General features: G+C 37.2%; 1 protein-coding gene across 1 annotated transcript in view; it reads left to right on the top strand.

Annotated features, from left to right (window-relative positions):
- LOC127619772 (syntaxin-1B) overlaps positions 1-4,056 on the top strand; it is a 64,175-nt gene extending 60,119 nt beyond the window's left edge. The window contains exon 10 of the mRNA XM_052092756.1: positions 1,509-4,056. Within this exon, the coding sequence (XP_051948716.1) occupies positions 1,509-1,589 (81 nt within the window). The 3' untranslated portion in view covers positions 1,590-4,056. The remainder of the gene's footprint in view (positions 1-1,508) is intronic.
- Positions 4,057-12,161: the final 8,105 nt, after the last annotated feature.

Raw genomic sequence — 12,161 nt, 5'->3', positions numbered from 1 at the left:
TTCCATTTATGGATGATGGAGGCCACTGTGCTGCTCATTGGAACCTTCAATGCTGCAGAAATTTTTCTGTACCCTTCCTCAGATCTGTGCCTCGATACAATCCTGTCTCGGAGGTCTACAGACAATTCCTTGGACTTCATGGCTTGGTTTGTGCTCTGACATGCACTGTTAACTGTGGGACATTATATAGACAGGCGTGTACCTTTCCAAATCATGTCCAATCAACTGAATTTACCACAGGTGGACTCCAATCAAGTTGTAGAAACATCTCAAGGATGATCAGTGGAAACAGGATGCACCTGAGCTCAATTTTGAGTGTCATGGCAAAGGCTGCGAATACTTATGTACATGTGATTATTTTTTATAAATTTGCAAAGATTTAAAACAAACTTATTTCATGTTGTCATTATGGGGTATTGTTTGTAGAATTTTGAGGAAAGTAATTCATTTAATACATTTTGGAATAAGGCTGTAACATAACATAAAGTGAAGCGCTGTGAATACTTTCAGGATGCACAATATATATATATATATACTGTATATACAGGTTACCAATTAGTTTCTGTGTTGGGTAGCCACTTGATAGAAGCAAAACCAATTGAGAACCAGACATAAACCCTGCCAAGGAAAACTAGATTTTGTAGTTGGCTCTCAAAGGTTCTTGAACAGATGTTGTCTACACCCAGCAAACATTTGCTGGTGAGCTCCCAGAACCCCTAGGACAGTTTGTTGCTTTTTGCAAATGGCCATTGCAGAGATGTCCCACCTAATTCTATGCTTTCCCATTGACTTAAGTCAAACTGCAGATCTAGTGTGGTTGCCCATTAATAAACCACAGGTTAAACAATATTACAAAATCAATGCCAGATAATTAATCCATTGCTTATTTCATTAAGGACATTGGCCCACCATTTTCTTACAACATTAACTTTACATTTACAGCTTGTTTTGGTAATTGTTACAGCAATCTACTGTAGCTTTGTCCTTTCATAAACCAAATATTGCAATACACAGATCCAGGAAGTCAGTTATTAGATTGAACCGGATTGTTTAATTGGAACTTGAAACATCATGAATGTTGGATACATTACAACTTACAGATTGCCGCCCAAATCTGCATGTTTCCTTTTATGCAGTTTTATGCCTGCATGCATGATCAAGCGGCATGACCAGTCAACAGCTTTTTAATAGTATCAACAGTCATTCCAATTTAATGTTAATTCTGGTTGGCTTTTTACTATAGAGATCAAGTTGATACTTATAATTAAGAGAACCGAGAACCTCTTTAAGTCTCCTGGGCCATGAAAGAGAAACCTTTGAGCAATAACATTTTCCTCTGAAAAATGATCTTTGATTTAATAGCCAGATAGCCCAGAACCTATAATTGAGTAGCTAAATGAACAAAAAACAAGGCTATTGTTCTGTTAGCGTGTTGTTTACTAATGTTTTCTTCATGCTTTCCATCTTTCTGTCTATCTGTCTGTCTGTCTTTCTTTCTCCCTCTGCAGAAGAAAATTATGATCATCATTTGCTGTGTAATTTTGGGAGTGGTTTTGGCATCCACTATCGGAGGAACCCTGGGCTTCTAATCGACATGAAGACAGATTAACACTTGGAAAGCTGAGTGTTTTATCCACTTAAAACATGAGATAAGGAAACTGTCTTAAAACGTAGATTGGGTAGGGTTAAAAATCGAATATTCAAAACAAACAAAAAATAAATAACAAAGGAGATGTTACGCACTAGCTGATTTAAATATATACAAAAGTGGGTACAAATAAACATAATATTTACAAACTGTACATGTAAATGTATTGAACATAAAAGCAGCACATGGGTTATTACCTGTAAAGGAATAAAAATCAACTTTTGTTATTATTTTTATTTTATTATTATTATTATTATAAAAAAAATTTGCTTTCATTTTTGGGGGGGCCTCCAAGACAGTGCCAGCATCTGCTAAATTTATTTACCTTCCGGCATAACTTGGTGTTTGGCAAACCATACTTGCATTAAGAATACTTACAGTACCTAGATAGTTATAGATTGTAGAACTAGTCAGATTTCAATGGCCTAAAGTGGTTGCTTATATTCAAATGAAATCTCTCATTATTACGTTGTTGGCCGATTTATCACAGATCGTTAACATCTAGTGACATTGGAGTGCTACAGTGTAACAGCACTATTAACCTCATAGTCCTAATCATTTTTTGTGGGCAGCCATAAACAAGCAGAGAACACTAAGAAGCACATAAATTAATTATTGAAAGAGCGTGACGTCAACAAGTTTGTACATAAAGATGATTATATTTTTTGTTGTGGCCTTGCCATTATCGTCATTTGCTGTACTTCTGATAGTAGGCAGCGAAGGACCTGACGTTTCTCACTTTAAATGTCGCCACACTTTTACGCATTTAAAAAGTTACAATGGGGGGATAGCATGGCATTGTGCAAACTGTTAAACTATGCAGTTTTGATAGTGTTTTGCCCCTGCTTTTTTAAATACAATTGCGCTAGAGGAACTAATAGTGAGGGAAGAATTAAGAACGAGACAGTTCAGCGACGACATTTATTTGTCTGCGCTGTTCTCACGATTTCTTACTTAAAAAAAAAATAAGGAACGTTTTGAAAAATATAGTAGGAAATGTCAATACTTGAAGCAATGCCTAGCCTAAACATTACATTTTGGAAGGTGGTTAGTTCTGCTGAAATAATCTTCTTAGTTTACAGCTCATCATTTGATTACAACGTTTTTATTTGCTTTGTTTCATAAATTGCATATTTATTTATATTTAATATAAAGGAAAGGCTTGAACAGGACCATTTGACTACATCTGAGATCTTGCTTGATGGAGAAAGGCTCATAAAATGATACATTTTGCAATTAGGGACAAGATAGACTCTCTAAGGTCCCTTTGTTTAATACTACATATCTGAAACACTAGACTGGGTCAATACCGACCCTGATGAGGAATCTGACTAAATATTGTTCAGTGGGCACGTCTTCAGTCCAGTTGAAGAAACGTGTGTATAGTAGGGTTTATCTATGGTTATGTTCAACAAGAACTGATCAAAAACACGTGTTATGCTGTGACTAAATATGGAGACAAATTCTAGATTACATAAAACCAATTCAAACTCAAATTTAGCTCTGAACGCCCATCCTAGCAGATCCGTTAAAGGGAGGCAACATCTTGTCTGGGATATAACACTAGCCTAGAATAAGAAGCTTCGATTTTTGCCGTGCTTTTGTCCAAAGATTTAGTTGAAATACAAATCAAACAGCTGTATTAGTCAACAGATTTTTTTCTTATGAGTTTGTTGGACAGAAAGTGCCAGCTGGGGTAATTATGTACCGCTTTGATTTCAATTCAAGGGCTAAAAATCCTAAACCAAACTTTAGCTCTGCTTTTCGTTTCCGTTTACACACGTTCAGAATCCCTGTTCACTTGATTCAGATTACTCTCAGACTTTGCGAGAATATACACTTAGCCCTTGTCCTCATTCTCATTACGTTAAAAAACACATACAACTGTACCAACTCTGAAAGTGCACTCCTTTTTTAAAAAACGTACTACTTAGCACCGAATATATAACAGGAGCCCCCCCGCCCCACCACCCCTTTACCTACCCAAAGCAAAGTAGTAGGGAACAAGAATTAATTGGGGGTAAATACTGTACACTTTTTACAAAGCCTGAGGCAGCGGGCCGGGACTATTTTGCTTTAATCATTCCAGTAACGTCCAGCATGTTTTCTTTGAAACTTCTGTGTATTTAGTGTCAAATCACTTACATGTATGGTAAAATGAGGTAAATATGTATGTCGGTGTTGTTTTTAGTAGAAGATATTGCTGGAAGGCCCTTATTTGTTAACGCATGCAACTTTCGCTTTGTTAGTTTGCATGGCTCTCGATCATGTGTGCACTTTACAATCAAAGAAAACAATGTCTTATGCCGCCACATTTTTTGGGTTGTACTGTTCTTTGTTTCGTTATAATGTTTGTTTTTTTTATTTACGACTGATATTACTGATCACTAAGGGTTGGCTGGATGGGGGTGGGGTTGCATTTATTTAATAGTTCTGCTGCCTATTTTATCATTACCCTAACAATGCTGGAGTTTTACTGTAGTCCCTATGAATGTGTTCCCGGTGGATGTGTACACGAATACAAAATCTCTGTTTGTTGCCAGGTGTTTTGTTCCTTACAACGTCCATGGTGTAAAACTTTGAATCCACCCCCCCTGCCCCCTCCCCCTCTCTGGAAACACTCTGGGTAAAACCATTTTTTGCGTATCATCTTCGTTTCCGGATGTTTTCCCATCTTGATTGTTGTGCTTAACTGGTGATGATATGTGAATTATTTTGTAAAGATACTATTCTTTATCGTGAGTCGTGTGCTGCAGTGTCGAATTGTGCAACTCAAAGGCCATGTATGCGTGCCCTGTCCCTTCCGCAACTTTCCTTTTTTACGTATATGTTGCTGTATATGTGAGCATGAGCATTTGTGTGTGTGTGTGTGTGGTTGTGTGTGTGCTCGTTTGCTGTTGGAGCCCTTGGTCGCACCGGATCACCGTGTCCGGCGCAAGGGCTTTCTCTGGTCCGCAGGTCTATGGTATGCAGCTATAGCGTTCCAGTTTTGTGCCGACTTCATTCAAATGTTAAGAAAAGTAATAAAACTAAAAAGCCAAAGCGTTATGCGAGTACAGAGCACAATGTTACAGTCAATTGTGTTGTATAGTCCTTCCCGCCCATAAATCTTGTAAACAATCTTACTTATGCATTATTATGTTTTCAGATCTACTGCATTGTCATTATTAAGGTTTTGAGTTTGTTCTTTTTTATCCATTTGGAAGAATATATGTGTAATGTCTACTACACAAGCTTGATCGTTTTAAAGCACTTTCTCAAAAAACAGCTACGTACAAAACTAATATCTCCCAACAATGTTCCAATTTTGTGTGTATGCTGCCCCTCCCCTCCCACACCCCCAAATGATGCTGTTATATTGCCATTTACACCTGTTGAACTCACTTGCATTGCTTCCTCTGTGCTGGCAATACATTAGACGTAGACATTAGGTCAGCTCTGGTAAAAAAAATTAATGAAATAAAAATTGTATAATAACATGGGCACAGATCTGGATGAAAGTTTTCTCAGTTGTCTTATTTTCATTTTTTCACCGTCACACGAACACTGATATGACCAGACAGCACTGGCATAACACAGCACATTGAGAAGGCATTTTGTAAATGAGTGATAATTACAAACGAATTATATATAAGAAAAAAACTATGTATCTTTTAGAGCTTAACTGCATTATAGTCTTTTTGGGTGGGGTTGTTGAGTGCCTCAATATTGCGGGTAAAGAAAAATCCCTTACACGTATTCTACGCTGCACGTGAGCGAAGTGACGCGACAAAACGCGAACATTTCAGTTATAATCAACGAAGATGTCCACGCTGCAAGTATGCGACATAACAGCCCGTTGATTATGACGAGAGCGTTCTAGATCACTCGCTCGCGTGATGCAACCAATTTTTACTTGGCAAAATATCGCACCCGACAGACAGCTCTCAAAGACATTTACGTTATGACAAACACATTTCTTCTTCTTCTTCTTCTTCTTCGTCCACAGTGAATAAAAATGATCACCCTGCGATAGTGATTTTCTCAACAGCCCCAGCCACAATCCTCCTTAATTTCATGCCCTTTTGTGTCATTCCTTTGATGTATAGTCCCATTGATCTTTATACCAGTATTCTTGTTTTAGTGTTAGATCTAGGATGAGGAAACGGTTTGTAGAGATGGTGCTCAAACTGTGATTTCAGCAAAATGATCATCAGCATGGTCGTTACAATGGATGACCTGTAATGATGTGATGAATACATTATTAAAATAAGCAAGGGAAGACACCGTAAACATTGGCTGATTGGATAAGGATGACATAATTGAATTATAACATTATCAAATAATCTAACTACGATGATTTAACGAATCCCGAGAAGTTGTGTTATATTAGTAGTAATATTGAATGCTCGCGATTTTGTCAATCTGAACTGAATCTTTGTCTTGTAATTATTGTAAATATTTCAAAGAGGGGAAAAAATGACTTGCATGTCCATGTATAAAACTACTAAAATAGTTCCGGTCAAAGTTGCGAGGTTGATTGGTTTGTTTTTTCTTTGCCATGGTCAGCTCTACTATTGACCGTTCGCTCATCTTAAAGCCGCATCTTTCCTTTTCGATGATGTCAAGGATGCTCGTTTACGGAGAAAAGTGGAAAAACGCTTTACCATCAGATTCAATACAAAATAGTGTGTTAACTCAGTGAGCCGTTAACGGTTCAACTCTGAGCAAAAGTGCTTCCCTCCATGTACGCCTGATAGGTCTACGGGTCAAACGCACACGTCGCCATCCGTAGCTTCCAGGCACCTTGACCACTTATTTTTTCTTGCCTTTAAAGCCGTTGCAGAGGTCACCCACATTAGTATTGTCAAATGTATACCGACTTATGTACAGTGGGCCTTGTTCGTCGTTCAGAAATCTATTTGTATGAAAAGGTAAGAGTTGTTTTACATCTGGAAATCTGCTGGTGTTTTCCGACTAAGGCCCATTGCGTGGTGTATTTTAGGACACTTTTCCAATCGGTGTAGGTTAGTGATGTAGATACCTGTTAGAGAAACCTTGAGTGCATCGATAGTAGCATGACAACCTCGTAAGCTTTGATGTAGTTAAGTGTATTATCTTTGGCAGGAGATGATTACAAGAGCTCTGGTCGTATACAAAGAATGTCGTTCGGTCTCAACGACTTGGAACGTGAAGATAGACTAGGACAGCAATGAAAAATGCTCAATAAATCAAGCAGAACAACATTCATCTGTGCAATACAAAGAAAAGGGCTTTCTCACACATGCATATGAAAGCACTTGATGGACGCTGACTTGTGGGAAACTGCAGCCACTTACCGTGGTTCCAACCGTTGCTTTGTGTGTCGCCAAACGTCTTCTTGCCCCACTAGGATCTAAGTTGAAAGTGCAATCAGGGCAGAATCCACAATGCGATGGGCACCAAGGATGGGAAGGAAGGAACCAAATCGATTTCTGCAACTTTGACTGGAATTGCAACCTCTGTCTTTTATTTTCTGTGTGTGTATGTGTGTACTGTATTGTAAAAAAACCAACAACAAAAAAGGAAAAAGATACAAAGAAACAACCTAACTGTCCCTCTCTCCCCTCTCTCTTGTAATACTGTTTGCTGTTCTGTTTGGTTAGTGTGGCGTACCAGTATTCCTCTCCTCTCCTAAACCCTTTGCTATCTTCCACCCTTCTCTCACGATCTCTCTACCCTCTTTTCTCCATGGATCTTTAAGATGAGAACTCTATGCAGATGCTGTCTTTTATAAGTGTGTCAAAATTTTAAGTTGAAATGAAAAAAGAAAAACCCCAACAAACAGATATTATGAACTGAAACAAAAAATAAAGAAAAACGATTGTCCAGTGTACCACTGCTGTTGTCATCTTCTCTACTTTCTCTCCTTTCATATTGCAATCTACCGAAATGCTCAAAACATCGATTAATGGGGGGTTAGGGGATGTAAATACAACTAATGAAAAACGTATTTGAATTTAGTTTTTCATGTATACTATTTCTGTATTCTTATTCAATTGGAGTCAAAACCTATAGTTGGCTATTAAACCGTTTTCATGTATTGGGTTGGTAAACAAACGCTCTATTAGTTCAGGACTAGTTTTCTGTGAGAAGGTCAGGAAACTTGGTTTTGCAGGCTCATCTGTGTTTTTCCTTTTGTGAGAAATTTGTGAGAATAATTTTTAAAGAAAACGAATATATAAGAAGAGTCCCGAATACTGTGCAATGCTCAGTCGCCACCGAAGTAGAACCACCAGGTATTATTTTCTCATTAATTAATTACTTCCCTTAAAGGAATAGTTTGGGTTCAGTACAAGTCGACACATTTATTGCATAATGTTGAATACCACAAAAATAATTTCGACTCGTACCTCCTGTTCCTTAAAAAAAAAGACAAATTTAGGTGACAGTGAGGCACTTACAATGGGAGTGAATGGGGCCAATTTTTTGTAGGTTTAGAGGCAGAATTGTGAAGCTAATTACTTTATAAAAGCACTTGTAAAAAACTCTTGTATTATTTGAGTTGTTTAAATCATCGTTTTTACAGTCATTTTAGGGTTTTAGGGTTTGTTGACTACATTGTCATGTCAATGAAGTTGTAAAATTGGATATAACTTTACACAGAAAAGTTTAGTAAGCAATTTTATCACATTAAAATCATGTATTGCTTACATCTTGTTGATATACTTTTAAAACAGTAAGTATTTAACCATTTACAGATTGACCCCATTCGCTTCCATTGTGAGTGTCTCACTGTAACCCAGATTTTGTTTTTGTTTTTCTAACAAAAATAAATTAATGTGGTAATCAACATTATGCCATAAATGCTGTTGATTGAGCTGAACTTGTATTGAACCTGGAATATTCCTTTAATTATATGCTTAATGTTTTAATCAGGTCATTAATCCTATATAGACATCTTTTATCATTCAGTTGTTTTTATGATGCACGCATCCACAGCACGACATTCTGTAATGCCCACATCCAGATAATAATCTCCTACCTTAGTAAGAAATACAGAGATCCAAACCTTGTTTTCATTTATGCATTTGGCAGACTCTTTTATCCAAAGCGACTTACAGTGCACTTATTACAGGACAATCCCCCCGGAGCAACCTGGAGTTGAGTGCCTTGCTCAAGGACACAATGGTGGTGGCTGTGGGGATTGAACCAGCAACCTTCTGATTACCAGTTATGTGCTCTAGCCCACTACGCCACTGCACTTGTTCAAATCAGTGCATGAAATGACAGAGGCCATTTGTAAACTAATCCTGTCCAAATAGTGCTAAAGATGTTTCTTTCACTATAATAGTCTGGACACACTTTCAATTAACTATTATAAGCCACGTTCACCTCCAGACCCTTGTGTGCAAAGCAGATAATGTTATTCAGAAAGATAATGGGGTTTTGGTCAATTACAGTTATTGATTGCTCCAGTAGATGCCTTGGGACTTGTGCAAAGCTTATCATTACTCTAAATTAATTAATTTAGTCCTTCCAGTGAAAACTTGCCAAACATGGTAGGTATGAAGGGCAGGTTTTCCAGTTGCTAAGCAACAGGCTGTAAATTGTCGTTTAAAAATAATTCAGCCGCTGTACACTGCTATACGCTAATATTTTATCCTGAGTTTGAGATATTCCTCTGAAGAATGCATTTTTGATCAAACGATCATGCACGATCATGCGATATGTATGCACGTAGCACCCTTAATGATGAATATATTTGCAACTGTATTATATCTATATTAAATGTATTGCTTTTACTCAAGTTGCACAGTGACAGGGCTGAGCTTGCAACATGAGTTAGAAGCCCAAATCCTTAACCATTACACTTAAAGGGAAAATCATCTGAAACATGGACTTCGCAGCTTCAAAACAGGGTTAAAATGTAAATAAAATCATATGCATTGGAAAATGGAGAATCCCAGGAACATAGAAATGTCGAACCTGAAATTGCATTGTGAAGATGAAATTCTTCATTGTCTTTTTCTCAATGATTTCAAATGAATGAAAGAGGTCTTAAAGGAATATTCCGGGTTCGATACAAGTTAAGATCACTCGACAGCATTTGTGGCATAATATTGATTACCACAAAAACGTATTTTGACTTGCCCCTACTTTTCTTAAAAAAAAAAGCAAAAATCTTGGTTACAGTGAGGAACTTATAATGGAAGTGAATGGGCACCAATCCATAAACGTTAAAATAATCACTGTTTCAAAAGTTTCGCCACAAGACATAAACAATATGCATATAAACATGATTTTAGTGTGATAAAATCACTTACTAACCTTTTCTGTGTGAAGTTATAGCCAATTTTACAACTTTGTTGCCATGACGATCTCAACAAACCCTAAAAGTGCTTTTATAAAATAATAAGCTTCACATTTCTGCCTTTAAAACCCTCCAAAAATTTGTCCCCATTCTCTTACATTATACGTGCCTCACTATAACCATCCCATCCATCCATCCATCGTCAACCGCTTATCCTGTGTACAGGGTCGCGGGGGGCTGGAGCCTATCCCAGCTAACATTGGGCGAAAGGCGGGGGACACCCTGGACAGGTCGCCAGTCCATCGCAGCACTATAACCTCAATTTATTATTTTTTTTTTAAAGAAAAGGAGGGATGAGTCGAAATACTTTTTTGTGGTAATTAGCATTATGCTACAAAAGCTGTAGATTGAGCTTAACTTGTATTGGACCCGGAATATTCCTTTATCTGAATAGCTCATAAGTGGGTTCAGAGCATTGGTCAAATGGACAAGGTGAATACTTCCCAAAGTATCTTTCACCCTCTAGTGGACTCTACAAGACCTCCAATGAACCTTTCCCTCATTCAGAGCTGTCTTCACCTACTGTATGAATCACATTCATTTTAAAGCACACATGTTTGTAAACTAGCCAAAAAGCATCATGGAGCAGGAAAAGGTTTGTAAACTTGTTTGTGAAATATCTGAAGATCTGATTGAAATGGTCACACGATATGAATCTGATAAAGAAATACACTCTCTTGAGCAAACGGGCCTAATACGTTTAAACGAGGGATAAAAAAGTCTATAAAAGAAGCATTTTCCATTGCAGTTATTTACATTTACATTTATGCATTTGGCAGACACTTTTATCCAAAGCGACTTACAGAGCCCTTATTACAGGGACAATCCCCCCGGAGCAACCTGGAGTTTGTCTAGCTAAGTCGTGTGGGTCAGGACCCCCCCATCTGAGGGTTGTCCCCCCCCCTAAAATATCATTAAAATATGTGTATTGTAAATAATATAATGATATATTCTTAAAATAAATGTTTAAGAAATAAAATAATACAAATGCAAACGGGGCAACAACAAAAAACCCCTTGGTGTACCCTTCAAAAATTGCTCTTGAGAATTGTTATGTTTATTGTCCCCCCCAACATTTTGATGAAATTTTCACCCCTGTGCTCAAAGACACAATGGTGGTGGCTGTGGGGATCGAACCAGTGACCTACTGATTTACAGTTTACCAGTTATGTGGTTTAGACCACTACACCACCACCACACCATAAAAAGATGAATATGCATATGATGTCTTTGTTTGTTGCTTTTGAAACAAATGATGCATACTAAGAAATTAAGCAATATTCAATACAAATTAAGCTCAATCGACAGCATTTGTGGCACAATGTTATTTCCACAAAAATGTATTTCGACTTGTCCCGTCTTAAAAAAAAAAAAAAAAAAGCAAACATCAAGGTTACAGTGAGGCACTTACAATGGAAGTGAATGGGGCCAATTTTTGGAGGGTTTAAAACCCAAAACATTTTAAACTTTTAATTTGATAAAAGCACTAAATTCTTCAGTCACAAGTTGTATTTTATTTAAGGTATAATGCTGTTTAAATGTCATTATTATGGACTTTTTAGTGTGTACAGCTTACATGGCTATACTCTTGAAACAGTGACTATTTTAACGTTTATGGATCGGCCCCTATTCACTTCCATTGTAGGTGCCTCACTGGAACACAGATTTTTAGCTTCTTTAAGTCTAAATAAATGATTGTGGAAATCAGCATTGTGTCACAAATGCTGCTGATTAAGCTTAACTTGTATTGTAAAGAAAAAAAAAGTAAAAAAGTAGTTGACAGTTAACATTTAAGCTACTTTTTTACATGAAGGTCATCGTTTAGTCTTTGAGAAATGTTGGATGAATGTCTTACTAAATTGTCACATTTTCACAATATGACACTATCAAAATATATTTATGAGATGGGGAGTCTTCATTTTATATATTTGAAAGGTTTCCAACATCATGTCAGAACAGGCACGAGAGGTCCGTTTAGGGGAATTTAACAGCTTCAGTACCTGAACATTACCGTATCCATCTGGAGATAAGACTGGCAAATTGCAAACATGAACAGCTGCATCATCGAGAGATATACGGTAGAGTTCCCCTTTTATTTTACTGCTTCATGTTTCAGTTATATTAATGGTGTAATCCATTAATTCTAGCATTGATAGTAACTTACATTATCTGTTTAAAGGA

The sequence above is a fragment of the Xyrauchen texanus genome, chromosome 26 (assembly GCF_025860055.1).
Source record: "Xyrauchen texanus isolate HMW12.3.18 chromosome 26, RBS_HiC_50CHRs, whole genome shotgun sequence".
Classification (NCBI taxonomy): domain Eukaryota; kingdom Metazoa; phylum Chordata; class Actinopteri; order Cypriniformes; family Catostomidae; genus Xyrauchen; species Xyrauchen texanus.
This window is presented reverse-complemented; position numbering and strand designations above follow the sequence as displayed.